The sequence below is a fragment of the Capricornis sumatraensis genome, chromosome 15 (genome assembly GCF_032405125.1).
Source record: "Capricornis sumatraensis isolate serow.1 chromosome 15, serow.2, whole genome shotgun sequence".
Taxonomy (NCBI): domain Eukaryota; kingdom Metazoa; phylum Chordata; class Mammalia; order Artiodactyla; family Bovidae; genus Capricornis; species Capricornis sumatraensis.
The window spans coordinates 19,127,191-19,139,683 of NC_091083.1; the positions used below are offsets into that span (position 1 = coordinate 19,127,191).

Below are 12,493 nucleotides of genomic sequence, written 5' to 3' on the forward strand. Positions count from 1 at the left end.
TACCCTTGCCCCAAGTGAGAGTAGTTGCCAGAGCTCACATTTATCAAGCCTTACTATACTTTCAGTTAGAATCACTGTTTAAAAAAGAAAAAAATCATGACCTCCATATAGGCAGGAAAGACTGTTTTAAAGGCCCCATAGTTATTCACCAGCACCCAGATCTGTGCGGTGTTTTGAGACAGAACCTCCTATCCTGCCCTCTCCCCCAGGGAAACTGTCGTGTCTACACGTGGACAGCACCTGCCAGGCCTGTTGAAACGGCCCAACAGACATCCGGACTCTGCTCACTTTACACCATGTGCCCACATCTAAACATGCATCTTCTCCTTTGGGGGCAGTAACCCATTCTGCCATTTTGGAAAACCTAGTTTGGAATGCTTTTCAGCCCCTCATGAGATTCAGATCTTTCTGCAATGGCAGATGTGCCTCTCAGGGCCCCCACGTGAGCCTCCACTAAGAAGCAGGCCAGATTCCACAAGCCCACCCATGGCAGGCAAAACAAGACGTCTGCTGTTAGAAGCACAGCCTTAGACTGCCACACCAACACATCTGCTGGACAGTGTAACCTGAGCGTGTCCGTCTCCTAAAATATAAACATTCTCACCTGCAATCCCATGGTCAGATTGAATGACCTGGGTACGATCTGCCGGGTTTGCTACACCGTGGCAACGGAATATCTGTAACTCAGAGACAGTGAAGGGGTTGATTTCATTCTTCTTTCCCATGAACTGCAGTCAGATCTTCACTGCCATTTAAGGTAACTTTCTGCTTGTTTAAGAATATTCCAGCTGTGTTTATGATGTTCCAACATTCTCCTGCCAAAACCCTTGACACAGGAATTGGCGATATTTTCAGGGATGTTGGTGAGCACAGTCTGGATGTAGCCATTATGTCCTCATTTGTTTTCATTATATCTGATCTGAAATATGGGAGTGGGCTTTTGACTTTTAAAACATGTACAGGGAGAGGACTCAGTGTTGACCGTGACATTTTAGTCATGTCCACATGGTGCCCAAATGTTCAGATATATGGGAACCTGTGCCAGAGGCCTCCTGAGTTATTAGCTGCGTCTCATCATCCTGCCCAGGTAGCTCAGTGGTAAAGAATCCACCTATCAACGCAGGAGACGCAAGAGTTGTGGGTTCGATCCCTGGGTCAGGAAGATCTGCTGGAGTAGGAAACGGCAACCCACTCCAGTATTCTTGCCTGGAGAATCCCATGGACAGAGGAGCCTGGCGGGTGCAGTCCACGGGGTCACACAGAGTCGGACGTGACTGAGCACGCATGTCGTCCTGTTCTGGATACGCTTCCAGGCTCATCTCAGGGGTGAGATTTTGCCAGCTCTGAAGTCCCAGCCTTCCCTCAACCTCGGGAGCCATGAATGAACGATCTCTCCATGCCAGCTTTAAATAAACGAACCTGACCTTGGGGTTGTGCGTCATAGTATTAACTCTGATGCTCCAGTGTCTTACTTATGGAGTAGTTTAAATCCTGCTCAGAAGATACAGAGAAGAAAACTGGCTGCGCTAAGATCTTCCTGCAGCTGAAGAGGTTTTCCGTAAGCTGACATCTTCTCGTGCCACACAAGTTATCTTAAATTATGCTTCCTTCAGTTGAAGTAAAGTGGCTGTTGCTGCTCTTTCAAAGAAGCAGCAGAGAACAAGAGGCCTTGGCATCATTTTATGTGCTTTTAAAAGTGCTAGTGCCTCTGCTTTTTTTCCTTTCTGTCTGTCTTCTCTTCTGCTCTCTTTTTGGTCCACAGCAAGAATTCATCTAGTTCTCTCAAAATTCCCTTGCACCCTAGAGAAAAGGTAGAACACCTGAGTTAAGACATCCTTTCAATCGAAATGACAAGTGTATTAGACGGGGACCAAAAGCCGCTCGGCAACAGGGCTCTGCGCTCCCCTTAGATCCTGTCTGTAGGAGGAAATCACTCTGAGAACCCTTTCCCCAGTCAATCATTCATCTACTCCAACGGCAGGAAGACAGCGTCACCGTCATAAGAGAAATTCAGCTCCTTTCTTTTCTATTAGCAATCTCTGACACTCTGAAAGTGGAGACAATAAATAGTGGCAAGCTAAATTACAGGTTGGATACATTTACAGATGGAATTTTTGCCTTTTTTTTTTTGCTATTATGTATTTGGAACCTTTAAGATATATAGGCTGTCTCCCCACCCTACCACCACCACCAAAAGTGGCTTCATTATCTTGGTACCGGTACTTTTTTCCCCAAAATCTAAGTTCTCCCGCATTTTGCTAGCATGTGCGACAGCCTAGAACAGTTGAGGGCTGACCGTGTAAGATCAGAGCACTTGTCCTGTTGAGACCCAATGGACTCCACTGTACCCAGAAGCTCACTTGTAGAAAGAGAAGGGGGACAGTGGACCTAAGACATTTCTGTCCAGTGGAAAGTCGTCCGATTGGCTTGTGGAAGAAGGTGCCAGTCCATTTTGACCATAGGCACTTGAGTGTTAGTGAAAAGCCACAGATTTGAGGGCTCACTCCAAAGCCAGTGTTTTCAGTGGTGCTTAAAACAAAATGAACCTAGTCGTAGGACTACCCACACCCTCCTGTTTTAGAGACGTTGCAAAGGTTAACAAGCTACCAGCCTGTGGAACATCTGGTTCTGAAGTTGCTTGACTTTATCCAGAGCAGCAAACAGACACGTGCTCCCCTTTTATAAATGACACAGTCGTTTTTCTCCCTTAAGTAACTGAACACAGCACAGAGCGTGGAACTTGACAGAGTCCCTAGGAGACAGGTTTTCTCTCCCTGCACTGCTGCCGACAGAATTAAAAGGTTAAAGAAGTCATCAGACTTGTCAGATCATTTTTTGGGAGGGGATGAGGACTGTATAATTAGAAGCATCAGTCAAGCTTTTAATTGCAGGTTTCATAGAGCAAAGGGCAGTGAATGGTTCGAGTTTATAGAGATCACTTCATTGTTCTCTTGCTAGACTTTTCTTTCGAGACCTGTTAATTGCTAGATCTTTCTCCTGAAGTTAACAAAAGTTCTGCTTGCTCTGAAACTGTAGTAAATGCATATACTGTGCCTTATTGATTTTTGTTGACATTTTACATGTTTTTTTATGCATTCTGAACCTCCGTTTGGACACTCAGTTTGGCACATGCCCCCGAACAATAAGAGCAAAGCGAATGAAACAGAGTTAGCCCACGGTTTCAGATCTGCCTCCGTGAGATGATTTCCTGTGCCTCTCCTGCAGTCTCCAGATAAGAAATAAGAAAGAAAAGTCTCCCGGTCTTATTTCCCCTGCTAATCGTGTCAGTGATAATCACAGTCTTCAAGAGATATTACTTTGAAACGGATGGTAAATTTGGGACTCTCTCATCTTGGAGCTGAGTACATTTCAGTATGGAGCCAGCAGAGGTCCCGCTGTAGGTCTCTCACGGCATTACACACATCATCTCATCTAGATGCCTTAGAGGAGGCCGCCCAGCTGCTTCTGTTGATGACACAAACCACAGCCAGTATAGATATAGGCACCATGCTCAAACAGCTTCACCAGCTGCTGTAACGTCGGGAGAACTAAGAAATAGCTTGGCATTCTTAGTGAGCTAGACTGCAGGCTTCATTAGGACAGCTTAACGTAGAGGTGAATGAGATGAACCTCCCATGTACTGAGAGTTTTTGTGTATTAAAACTTACAGCATGATGCAAAAAAAAAAAAAAAATGCATTGACTTTTTTTCATGACTGGATGTTGTTGTGCTTTGGGGGTGTGGGCAGGCATTGCTTTCTCTTATTGCTGTTTGATGAAAAAGTGCTAATACAGTATTGACTTGATAATCTCACCAGGTACCCATGCAGAGCAAACAGGAAACGTACTTGATGGCCCCCACAGGGACTCCCATGCACGAGCCACGCGCTGGTTGTCTAGATGTAGAGTTTTCTGCTTGGCTTCTTGGCCACAGAGGCGCCCATCTCGCGTGATGGGCGCCAGAATTCCACTTCTGTGCACTCCGAGATGACAGGCTTTGGCCCCTCAGTGTTTAGATCTGCTTCATTTGCAAATCTTTTTAAGTAGCAATAATAATAATGTTTTGAGGCAATTGAGTGGAACACTAAATTATTCTCTGATACCTAAGTTCAAACTGTGCAAGGCTAAAGAAGCTGAAAATCAATGCACTTTTAAAGTCATTAGAGATCATAAGTGAAATAGTCTGCATTGCTTTAGCTAAGCTTTTAGTGTGCCATGGTATTATTATAAAATCAGCCTGAATCTGCATTAATTTCACAGTCTTTTTCTCTGAGAAGCCCAAGGGTGCATGATAAATAAAATGTAAATTTTAGAAGGCAGTGTTTGTATTAGTGGAAAGGGCAGTGAGCCATGTAGTTGGAGCGGTGACCTGCATGGTAGCTGACACTGCTACAAGGAGTCCTATGGATGCTAGTTATTTTACAGCCGGAGAAAGAAATAGCCATGGAGGGTTCACTGGGCCTCAGGGGAGACATTCAGAGAAATGTGCTTTGTCTTGAGGTCCAGTCTCTGACAGAAACTGCAAGTTGCAACCTTCAGAAGTCATGAAGATTTGATACAAATAACAAATCCAATGCAAATGTTTACATTTTACTTTATATGCACTGTTGAATATTCCCAGAGTAATGGCGCATTTGTTAATAGGGGGTTTGTTTTTGTTCATCATTAACAGTTACTAAGTAGTTTGTACAGGATTTGGGTATATTTATTTGCATTTAAGTAACATGAATGTGTATTTATACATATATCTAATTTTTAAACCACCCAGAAAAGATGAAGTATATTTATTTGCTGACATTTCAAGCTATCGGAATCTCTTTGCTAATTTGCCCCGGCTGTGAGGATTTTATTATTGGCTGCTTAAAAATCAAGGCTCCCATTTGAAATATAGAACCAGAATGGGTGGATGCCCTCAGTCATGATAGTCAGCCAAGGAGAAAATGTAAAATTGCAACTCTTTATTTTAGAAAATGCAAACTAGGTCTTGCACATTTCAAACCTGTGGCTAAAAAAAAAAACTTAAAAATTAAAAAAACAAAAGAATGAGTACCCAGCCTCCTTTCCCTGGACTGCATTCTACAAATAAATAAACTAATCCATCAGTAAATCTCTCTGCTTTGGTCAGATTAGCAAGTCAGCACTGCAAGTAAAAAAGCAACATGAGATGAAAGCCAGAGAGAGAAGTTGTTGATTTCATGTACTACTGAGAACAGTGTCGTCCTGTGGCGGTTCTCGTAGACTGTGTTGGTTTAACAAGCGTCCAAACCTTTTGTCTTGTTGTTTTTGTCTTTCCTGCTCCCTGCCCCCTTGTTTCCCACAGGCTGTGCGTTTGTCACATTTTCTACAAGGGCAATGGCACAGAATGCAATCAAAGCCATGCACCAGTCCCAGACCATGGAGGTACTGTATCATCTGCCCTTCCTTCGTTTCCTGTGCAAATGGTGGGGAGTGGGACGCGAGCCTCTCCTGTGTGGACTGTTCCCATGGCAATCACAGATGCAAACTCTCACCTCCTCCCTCTCCGTTCGTCCATGCTCCTCCTCCCTGAATCTCTCTCCCCCCGCCCTACTTCCTTCTCCCTCCCGCTCTCTCTCTCCTCTGAATTTTTCCCCTAATGGCTGGAGACACACCTAGTAAAGCCTTCCACTTGCTCTGCCTTCTTTGCTGAGCCTTTTGTTGGCAGTGGCCCAAGTCCTGCCGTGTAAAGTGCATGATGCCATTTAACCCGGGCATCCTCTTGCCCCTCAAGGAACAAGTACATTCGCCAGCCCCCAGGGTGGGATGGGTTGAACGCTGACAGCCCCCATTCCAAACTGCAGTGGGCCCCGTGCTCAGTCACAGCGTTCTTTGATTTCTTTTTCGTCTTCTTTTTAAATGTGAGGTCAAGTGACCTTTAATCAAGACAAACAGAATTGTTTTTGCGTCAGCGGTGTTGGAGAAAGTTAAGACTTCTCCTACAAGATGGAACCAGTGCAAATGTTCATGTATGAGAGCACCCCCCCCCCGAAAATTAGATTTGCCCCCTTGCTAAAAAAATAAAAATAAAAACAGTAACCAAGAAACTGGAAGGCTCCAATGTGATCTCCTAATGAGAGACACAGTGGCTCTGGGGGAAGAGAAATACGCTGGCATGGGCCCACAAATGTAGACGACGGCCCTGTCCTTTGAGTCTGTGATTCGGGTCATGGCCTTTCAGGATTCTGCACAAAAGCATTCCAAGAGTGATATGCAGTTCCTTACCCTGTACTGTCTGATAGGATCCTTTGGGAGCGCATGTTCTGCTGTATCATGTAAACTGTATCTTTGTGTATGGGTGACCTTTTCTGGAGGTGGCTTTGTACTATTACCTCAAGTTATGTTTTTCATCTTTTGAAAGAAAAAAAGAATTTTTTTTTTTTCAGTTTTATTTAATGTGCCAAAAGTTCTCTATTGTTTGAGCTTCTTTTTTGCCTCCACTTTTGCGGGGGGTTTTGATTTTTTTGTTGTTCGTTTTTTTTGTTTTTGTTTTTGTTTTTTGGCCATGCTGCATCTCCCGAAGCATGCCGGGAGCTCAGTGATCTTTCTGGGTCTTGTTCTGTGGGCAAACTTTTTCTAGGGAGCAGAGGGGTGGGTGGAAGTGTGGGGGACGAGAGTGTGCATGGCATTGTCATTCAGTGTTTACTGTACTTTTCTGAGTTTTGATAGCATTGCAAAGCCTATTGTCTTTTTCAAACTTCCTTTTGACTTCAGTATTCCTAACATACCTTATATAATCACTGTGTTTTCCTTTCAGTGCAATGCATTTTTAAGGCACTCACACCCCCCTACGTGAAGGCAAGCTCAGGTGAAAGTCGGCCACAATAAGAGAGAATTAGCGGGATTTAAATACCTAGGAATCCAGTCTCGAACAACAAGCAGTTACACATGTGATCGTGTGTTTGACCCCTCCCACCCTCGTCCCCGCCCCTTTCTCTTACCTTGGGCAGCTCCACTGTGGTGGATCAGCCTGGTTTCCAGCTGCAGATCAGCCTGGAAATGAAAACAAAAGGACTGTTAAGAAAAAGAAAGTCTTGATAGACATGTGTGTTTCACTCTTAAATATTTTTATTTCCTGTGGTGGAGTGATCCGTTCCCGATTGGTCTCACCTTAGATTATTTTTTTCACCCCAGCTATTTCAGCCCTGTTGGAAACATTGCCACCCCAGTACCCTCACCCAGGGCCCCCCACCCGAATGGGAGGACCATGTTCTGTACGTCCCTACAGACGGAGAACACGAGATATGAATCCAAACCAAGAAAACAACAGGCTCTCAGAAGGAAAAGAATTTGCTGTAGAGAATGGGCATATTTATTCTTCAGAAGTCGTTGAGCCTTTGTTAATATCGCTCGTATCAGAAATCAGATCTGATGCACTTGTTTTTAAATATGGACATCCATGCTTAATCAGAGGGGCCCTTAGACACTTAAATCTCTTGTTTAATTCAAAAATAATGACATTTAAATAGAAGATTATCTATTATGCAGTCTCATTACAGTTGTATAACTGAAGTTTGTTTTCTTTTTTTTAATTAATCACATTATTTTTAGGACTCTGGCTCACATCTTCAACCAAGATGTATGATCTAAGAGATACGAATTCAAAATGATGTGACTGTTAAAGTTTAAATGAACACATTCTTTAAAGAAAAAGAAGTCATTAATTTTATATGGTACCTTGATTTTTCCCACCTCCCTCCAATCTCTGCCCACCCTGTTTTTCCCTTCCATAGTTTATACAAGTCATTTTTTGAGCTATAATCATTGGCCTGATTTTCTGCTTTTATATCGTTTTCTGGTATTTAAGGAGGAAAAAAAGTCAACCATAAGAGAACTGTTAGGAGGAGATGCTATAATTTGTTACGGAATGAATTTGATAGAATAACAACCCTTTCCATGCAAAACCCTAGCTCTGTAATTTCCATCTTCAGAGTGGTTTTGCTCTGTTTAAAATGATGAAGCACTAAAATACAGAGCGGACAAAGAAAACTGAAGTATAGATTTTTTTTTTTTAATGGTGGAAATGTTACTTTTATTTAGTTTATTGACTCTTAACGTCCTGGGTTGTGACTGTGACCCCCCAGAGCTGAAGATCAAGCCACCGGTGGTTCAGCAGCCAGTCACCTCAGTTTTCCCACATTTTGGGGGTTAATAACAGGCATGGTTGCCTCATCTATGCATAGCTCCATCCCCAGGAACTACCCAAGGTGACAAGAAAAAAAAATGCAACTTTGTTTTCTAAGAGAGAGAAAAATTCACCCAAAGGGAAGGGGGAAGCTCATTTAAATAGGAATATTAAATTTCTGACAGAAGAGAGAGGTCTGTTATCACGCTGAGTTTCAATAAAAGTTTGTTGTTTTCTTTTTAATCACTTGGGTAGAATTAACTTCTTTTTTCTCAGCAAAATTTCACAGCTTTAATTGTGATGGAATGTGTAGTAAGCTGTATGGAGAGGGAAACCGATTGGTTTCCACTGAGTGTTTCCAAGTGGCGAATGTTGAAAAGTGCTTTTAAAAGGAAGTCCTCCTGCCTGGGGTGTTAGGCCCTTACTTTCCCTAAGGACCGCCTCCATCTCAAAGATGCTGGTCCTGTTATATAACCTACGGCCATTTCTCACTCACTACCCCTGATCCTGCCTTTTAAAGGAAATGAACATGGAAAGAAGCTCCTAGAACAGCAAGATTGATTAGGAAAAGAAGCCAAGTAGAAATCTCCACCTTCCATTTGAAACCTCCACCTCCCTGGACTAGAACACGATCCTGATACGTCCTTTGTGATTTGCAGTAGCCTAGGATTAGTGATAGATTAGATGTGGTAGAGGAGGAGACCTTTCTAAAAACATGGGGACCGGGACATCGGTTCATGCCTGCGTTCCCTGAATATCTCCTTCCTTCATCCATGTTCCTAAAAACGAAACCCACTGCTCCCGATTATATTGCTGGGTTGATGTAATTTCCACCATTCCAAAGTTAAAAAATGCTTAACTGAGCATTGGAAAGAGTTAAAAAAAAAAAAAAAAAGACGTGAATGACAGCCACTCTCACTCCCATTACACCTCCCCCTCTTTGTGCCCTGGTTACACATAGCAACAGACAGACACACCATGACAAGTCCATCTTTCAGACAAATGAACTGTGAAGCTTAATTAAGGGCCAGTGATCAGGTCTCTTCTCCCTGAGGAGGTCCTGGGGATGGTGGAAGGAAGACCCCTGAAGAGAGAAGGCGAGGCAGTGTAATAAGCAGATCACAAGAGCAAAATGGCTTTTTCAAGCACCAGAGCCCCAAAGACACCAGTGAGAGACCCTGGAATAATACTCTGTTGACGGTGCTATTCAGAGAAGACGAAGGACCGTCCCCTCTGCTGCAGTCATTCAGAAAGCTAGGCCCCACGCTGACTGAATGTCCCGAGCCCAGTGGACCAGGCTGTAACCCCCTCTTCACTTTCCGCTGTGTCTGACCACAGGGCTGCTCTTCACCAATCGTGGTGAAGTTCGCGGACACCCAGAAGGACAAGGAGCAAAGGCGCCTCCAGCAGCAGCTGGCGCAGCAGATGCAGCAGCTCAACACTGCCACCTGGGGGAACCTGACGGGTCTGGGCGGCCTCACCCCGCAGTACCTGGCGGTAAGTTCCTGCAGGTGGGGGACGTGGGGTCCCCAGGGAGAGAGAGAGCCCCGCCCTGGAACTCTGCCAGACTCCTTGTTCCCTCAGTACACCAAAAGCTCAGCCTCAGGACGCTGTGAATGCCAGGAAATTCTGGGCCTCAGTGCAGAGTTTTTCCAGGTGAAATTGATGAGCATAAGGATGGACCCTTCTGTCTAGCTAGATGGAGGCTAAGCTGGGCTCCACAAGGCTGGGTCTTAACCAGTGTTCCAGCATCAACTCCTGCATTAGGAGGGGTGCAGCACGCTCCCCGCACTGTGATTTAAGGTCCCCAGGCAGCCATGGTATGCCCGCTCTCTATGCCCGGGACAGGGCGTTCCTCGGCAGGACCTAGGAGGGAGGCCTCGTGGAACCGTCCTTCACTGGGTCTTCCCAGAGGAGGGATGTTGATTCAGTTCAAATATTTCTTTATCTGTTGGAAACCCAAAACTCAGATCCTATTTCAGGACAAATAGACTCTGTTCTTTCAGCCATCCCTTACAGTTCACTGTTTCTAAACTTTCACCTCCTTTTTTGTATTTTTGCCCCTTTGTGCTGCCCATTTCACTTTGCCACTGTCTTTATTAAAATGCCAGAGTCAAAACCTAGGACCATTCCCCTGGTAAGATCTAAACAGCACGAGGAGCGAGCCCTAGTGTGAACTTCAGAGCATCTGCATGTCACTTGAAAGTGGTGGAAGGCACTTCATACTCCTCTAAGGTTTTTCTTACTTTTTCTTGAACCATTGCCGAACTATGCTTCACTACCCCACTTTTCTGCAGGGCTACACATTAATTAATGTAATTTTATATTGTGCATTTGGGCCTTTGATGCTAGCCGCTGTCCATGTATGTGTATCCTAATTCTGTCCTGACCTTTGAACTGTTGCCCTCAGGATAGTATGACCCAGGAGCTGTACTTGGTAGTAGAACCGATACTGTTCTGCAAAACAGCCCTCCCTGTAACCTTGAAAGGTGATCCCCTTGCTGCAGGTGAGGGAAAGAAGCGGCTTAAAGAGGTTTTGTTACTTCACCCAAGGTTGTGGCGCTGGTGGTCAGGCAGGATTTCAGCGCTCCATGTGCTCTCTCCATCCAGCCTGGCTGCTTCTCCAAGGAGATGTGACTCATATTCCCCTTTTATTTTAATATTTACTGGTGTGGCCATGTCGGATCTTAGTCGAGGTTTGTGGGATCTTCATTGTTAGCACGCAGTATTTTTCATCGCAGCACACAGGCTCTCCAGTTGCAGTATGCCGGCTTGGTTGCTCCATGCAGGTGGGATCGTAGTTTCCAAATCAGAGATCACACCTGCATCTGCTGCATTGCAAGGCGGACCCTCCACCACTGACCACCAGGGAAGCCCCTTCAGTCCTCCTTTCCCACCCTCAGGCCTGTCGGGCTCTGACGAGCAGTAACTGCTCATGACACGTCTGTGTGTCTTGCAGGAGAGGCATGCCTCTCCTGCCTTCCCCTGAGTCACTGACAGAAGCAGTAACCAAGTTTGCTGTCACCTTCTAGCCATTTTTCCATCTTATCCACAAGGACCCCGTGTGAAATGTCCTCATATCTTGCTGAAGTAAAATTGCTGAAATAAAATATAAAAAAGTTATCTGTAATTTATATAGTTATATATTTATATATCAATCACATATTTGTGTTTTATATAATACATTAAATATGAAATAAAATATTAAAAAGTTTTATTGCTAAAATAAAAACAAGGATTTCTATCCTAGGTTGGTGGCAAGCTCACCTTTTCAGAGTTTCTAAGAATCCAGCTTCGTGTTCCACTGTTTCCAGGAACCAGGACCCCTGTGCCTGTCCCAGTCTTCTGGCCCCACTCCCCAGCACCTGTTTTTTTGTGTGGAGGGTAGATTCTGACTCTGGCTCACCAGAGTGTGGTTGTCAGTGGAAAGAATCCTCGGGTTAATGACCCTCCAGGTATTGCAACTTCCTCCAGTAGAAATTATTAATCCCTCAAAGGATCTTCAAAGCTAATTTAATTTGACTAAACTTCGGTTTTTAAAAAATTGTGCAGAGCTCCATTCTCTTGCAACCACAAGAGAATGGGAAACCCTAGAAATCAAACCAAGAGAGGGATTTCTGTCAAAACGGATCATCCCTGGCTTCCTCCTCTTCCTCACTGTGTGTGTGTGTGTCTGCGTATAGTATCTGCGTAGTCTGTTACACCGAGTCCAGAAGGATGAGTGAAAGCTGGAGACCTGTTTCTGATAACTGTTCACATTAATCCGCATAGTATCGTGGCAACTAGGACTTGGGTAGAATCGAGTCAGCTGCTGGATACCCATTTGTGAGTCCCGTACCGTCGTGGAGCCTCCTCCTCCTAGAGCTGAGGAAACCGACAACCTGCCAGAGTGGCAGCACTCTCCGTTAGGCTGCGCAGAGCTCCAAGTGAATGATGAGAGCCTGTTTTGTAAATAGTAAATTCTTCTGGTTCCTCCTCAGCTCACAGAACCGTGGCAGTTTTTTAATAATAGGTTTGGTGAATCTGTGCTTTTGACATCCATGGACTTCTGAGTATAGGAGACAGCCCCACATTCGCTCCAGGGTACAGACTGTGGCTCTACTGGTCTACCAGGAGGAGGGTATCAGTAAGTCTAGGCACACACTTAGTGCAGCACCTAAGTGAAAGTCGCTCAGTCCTGTCTGACTCTTTGCAACCACATGGACTGTAGCCTGTCAGGCTCCTCTGTCCATGGGATTCTCCAGGCAAGGCTACTGGAGTGGGTTGATATTTCCTTCTCCAGGGGATCTTCCCGACCCAGGGATCAAATCCGGTTTCCCCACACTGCAGTCAGGTCTTTACCCTCTGAGCCACC

The 12,493-nt window shown here is 44.8% G+C and overlaps 1 protein-coding gene across 9 annotated transcripts in view; it reads left to right on the top strand.

Moving 5' to 3' along the window:
• The window catches only part of CELF2 (CUGBP Elav-like family member 2), a 309,038-nt gene that overhangs the window by 257,304 nt on the left and 39,241 nt on the right, over window positions 1-12,493 (top strand). For 8 of the 9 annotated variants that reach the window (XM_068987614.1, XM_068987615.1, XM_068987616.1 and 5 more), the window contains 2 exons: window positions 5,320-5,399; window positions 9,478-9,636. In XM_068987614.1, coding sequence (XP_068843715.1) covers window positions 5,320-5,399; window positions 9,478-9,636 — 239 coding nt within the window. Of the gene's footprint in view, window positions 1-5,319; window positions 5,400-9,477; window positions 9,637-10,567; window positions 10,580-12,493 lie in introns of all 9 variants that reach the window. The other variant, XM_068987621.1, reaches the window with a different exon arrangement.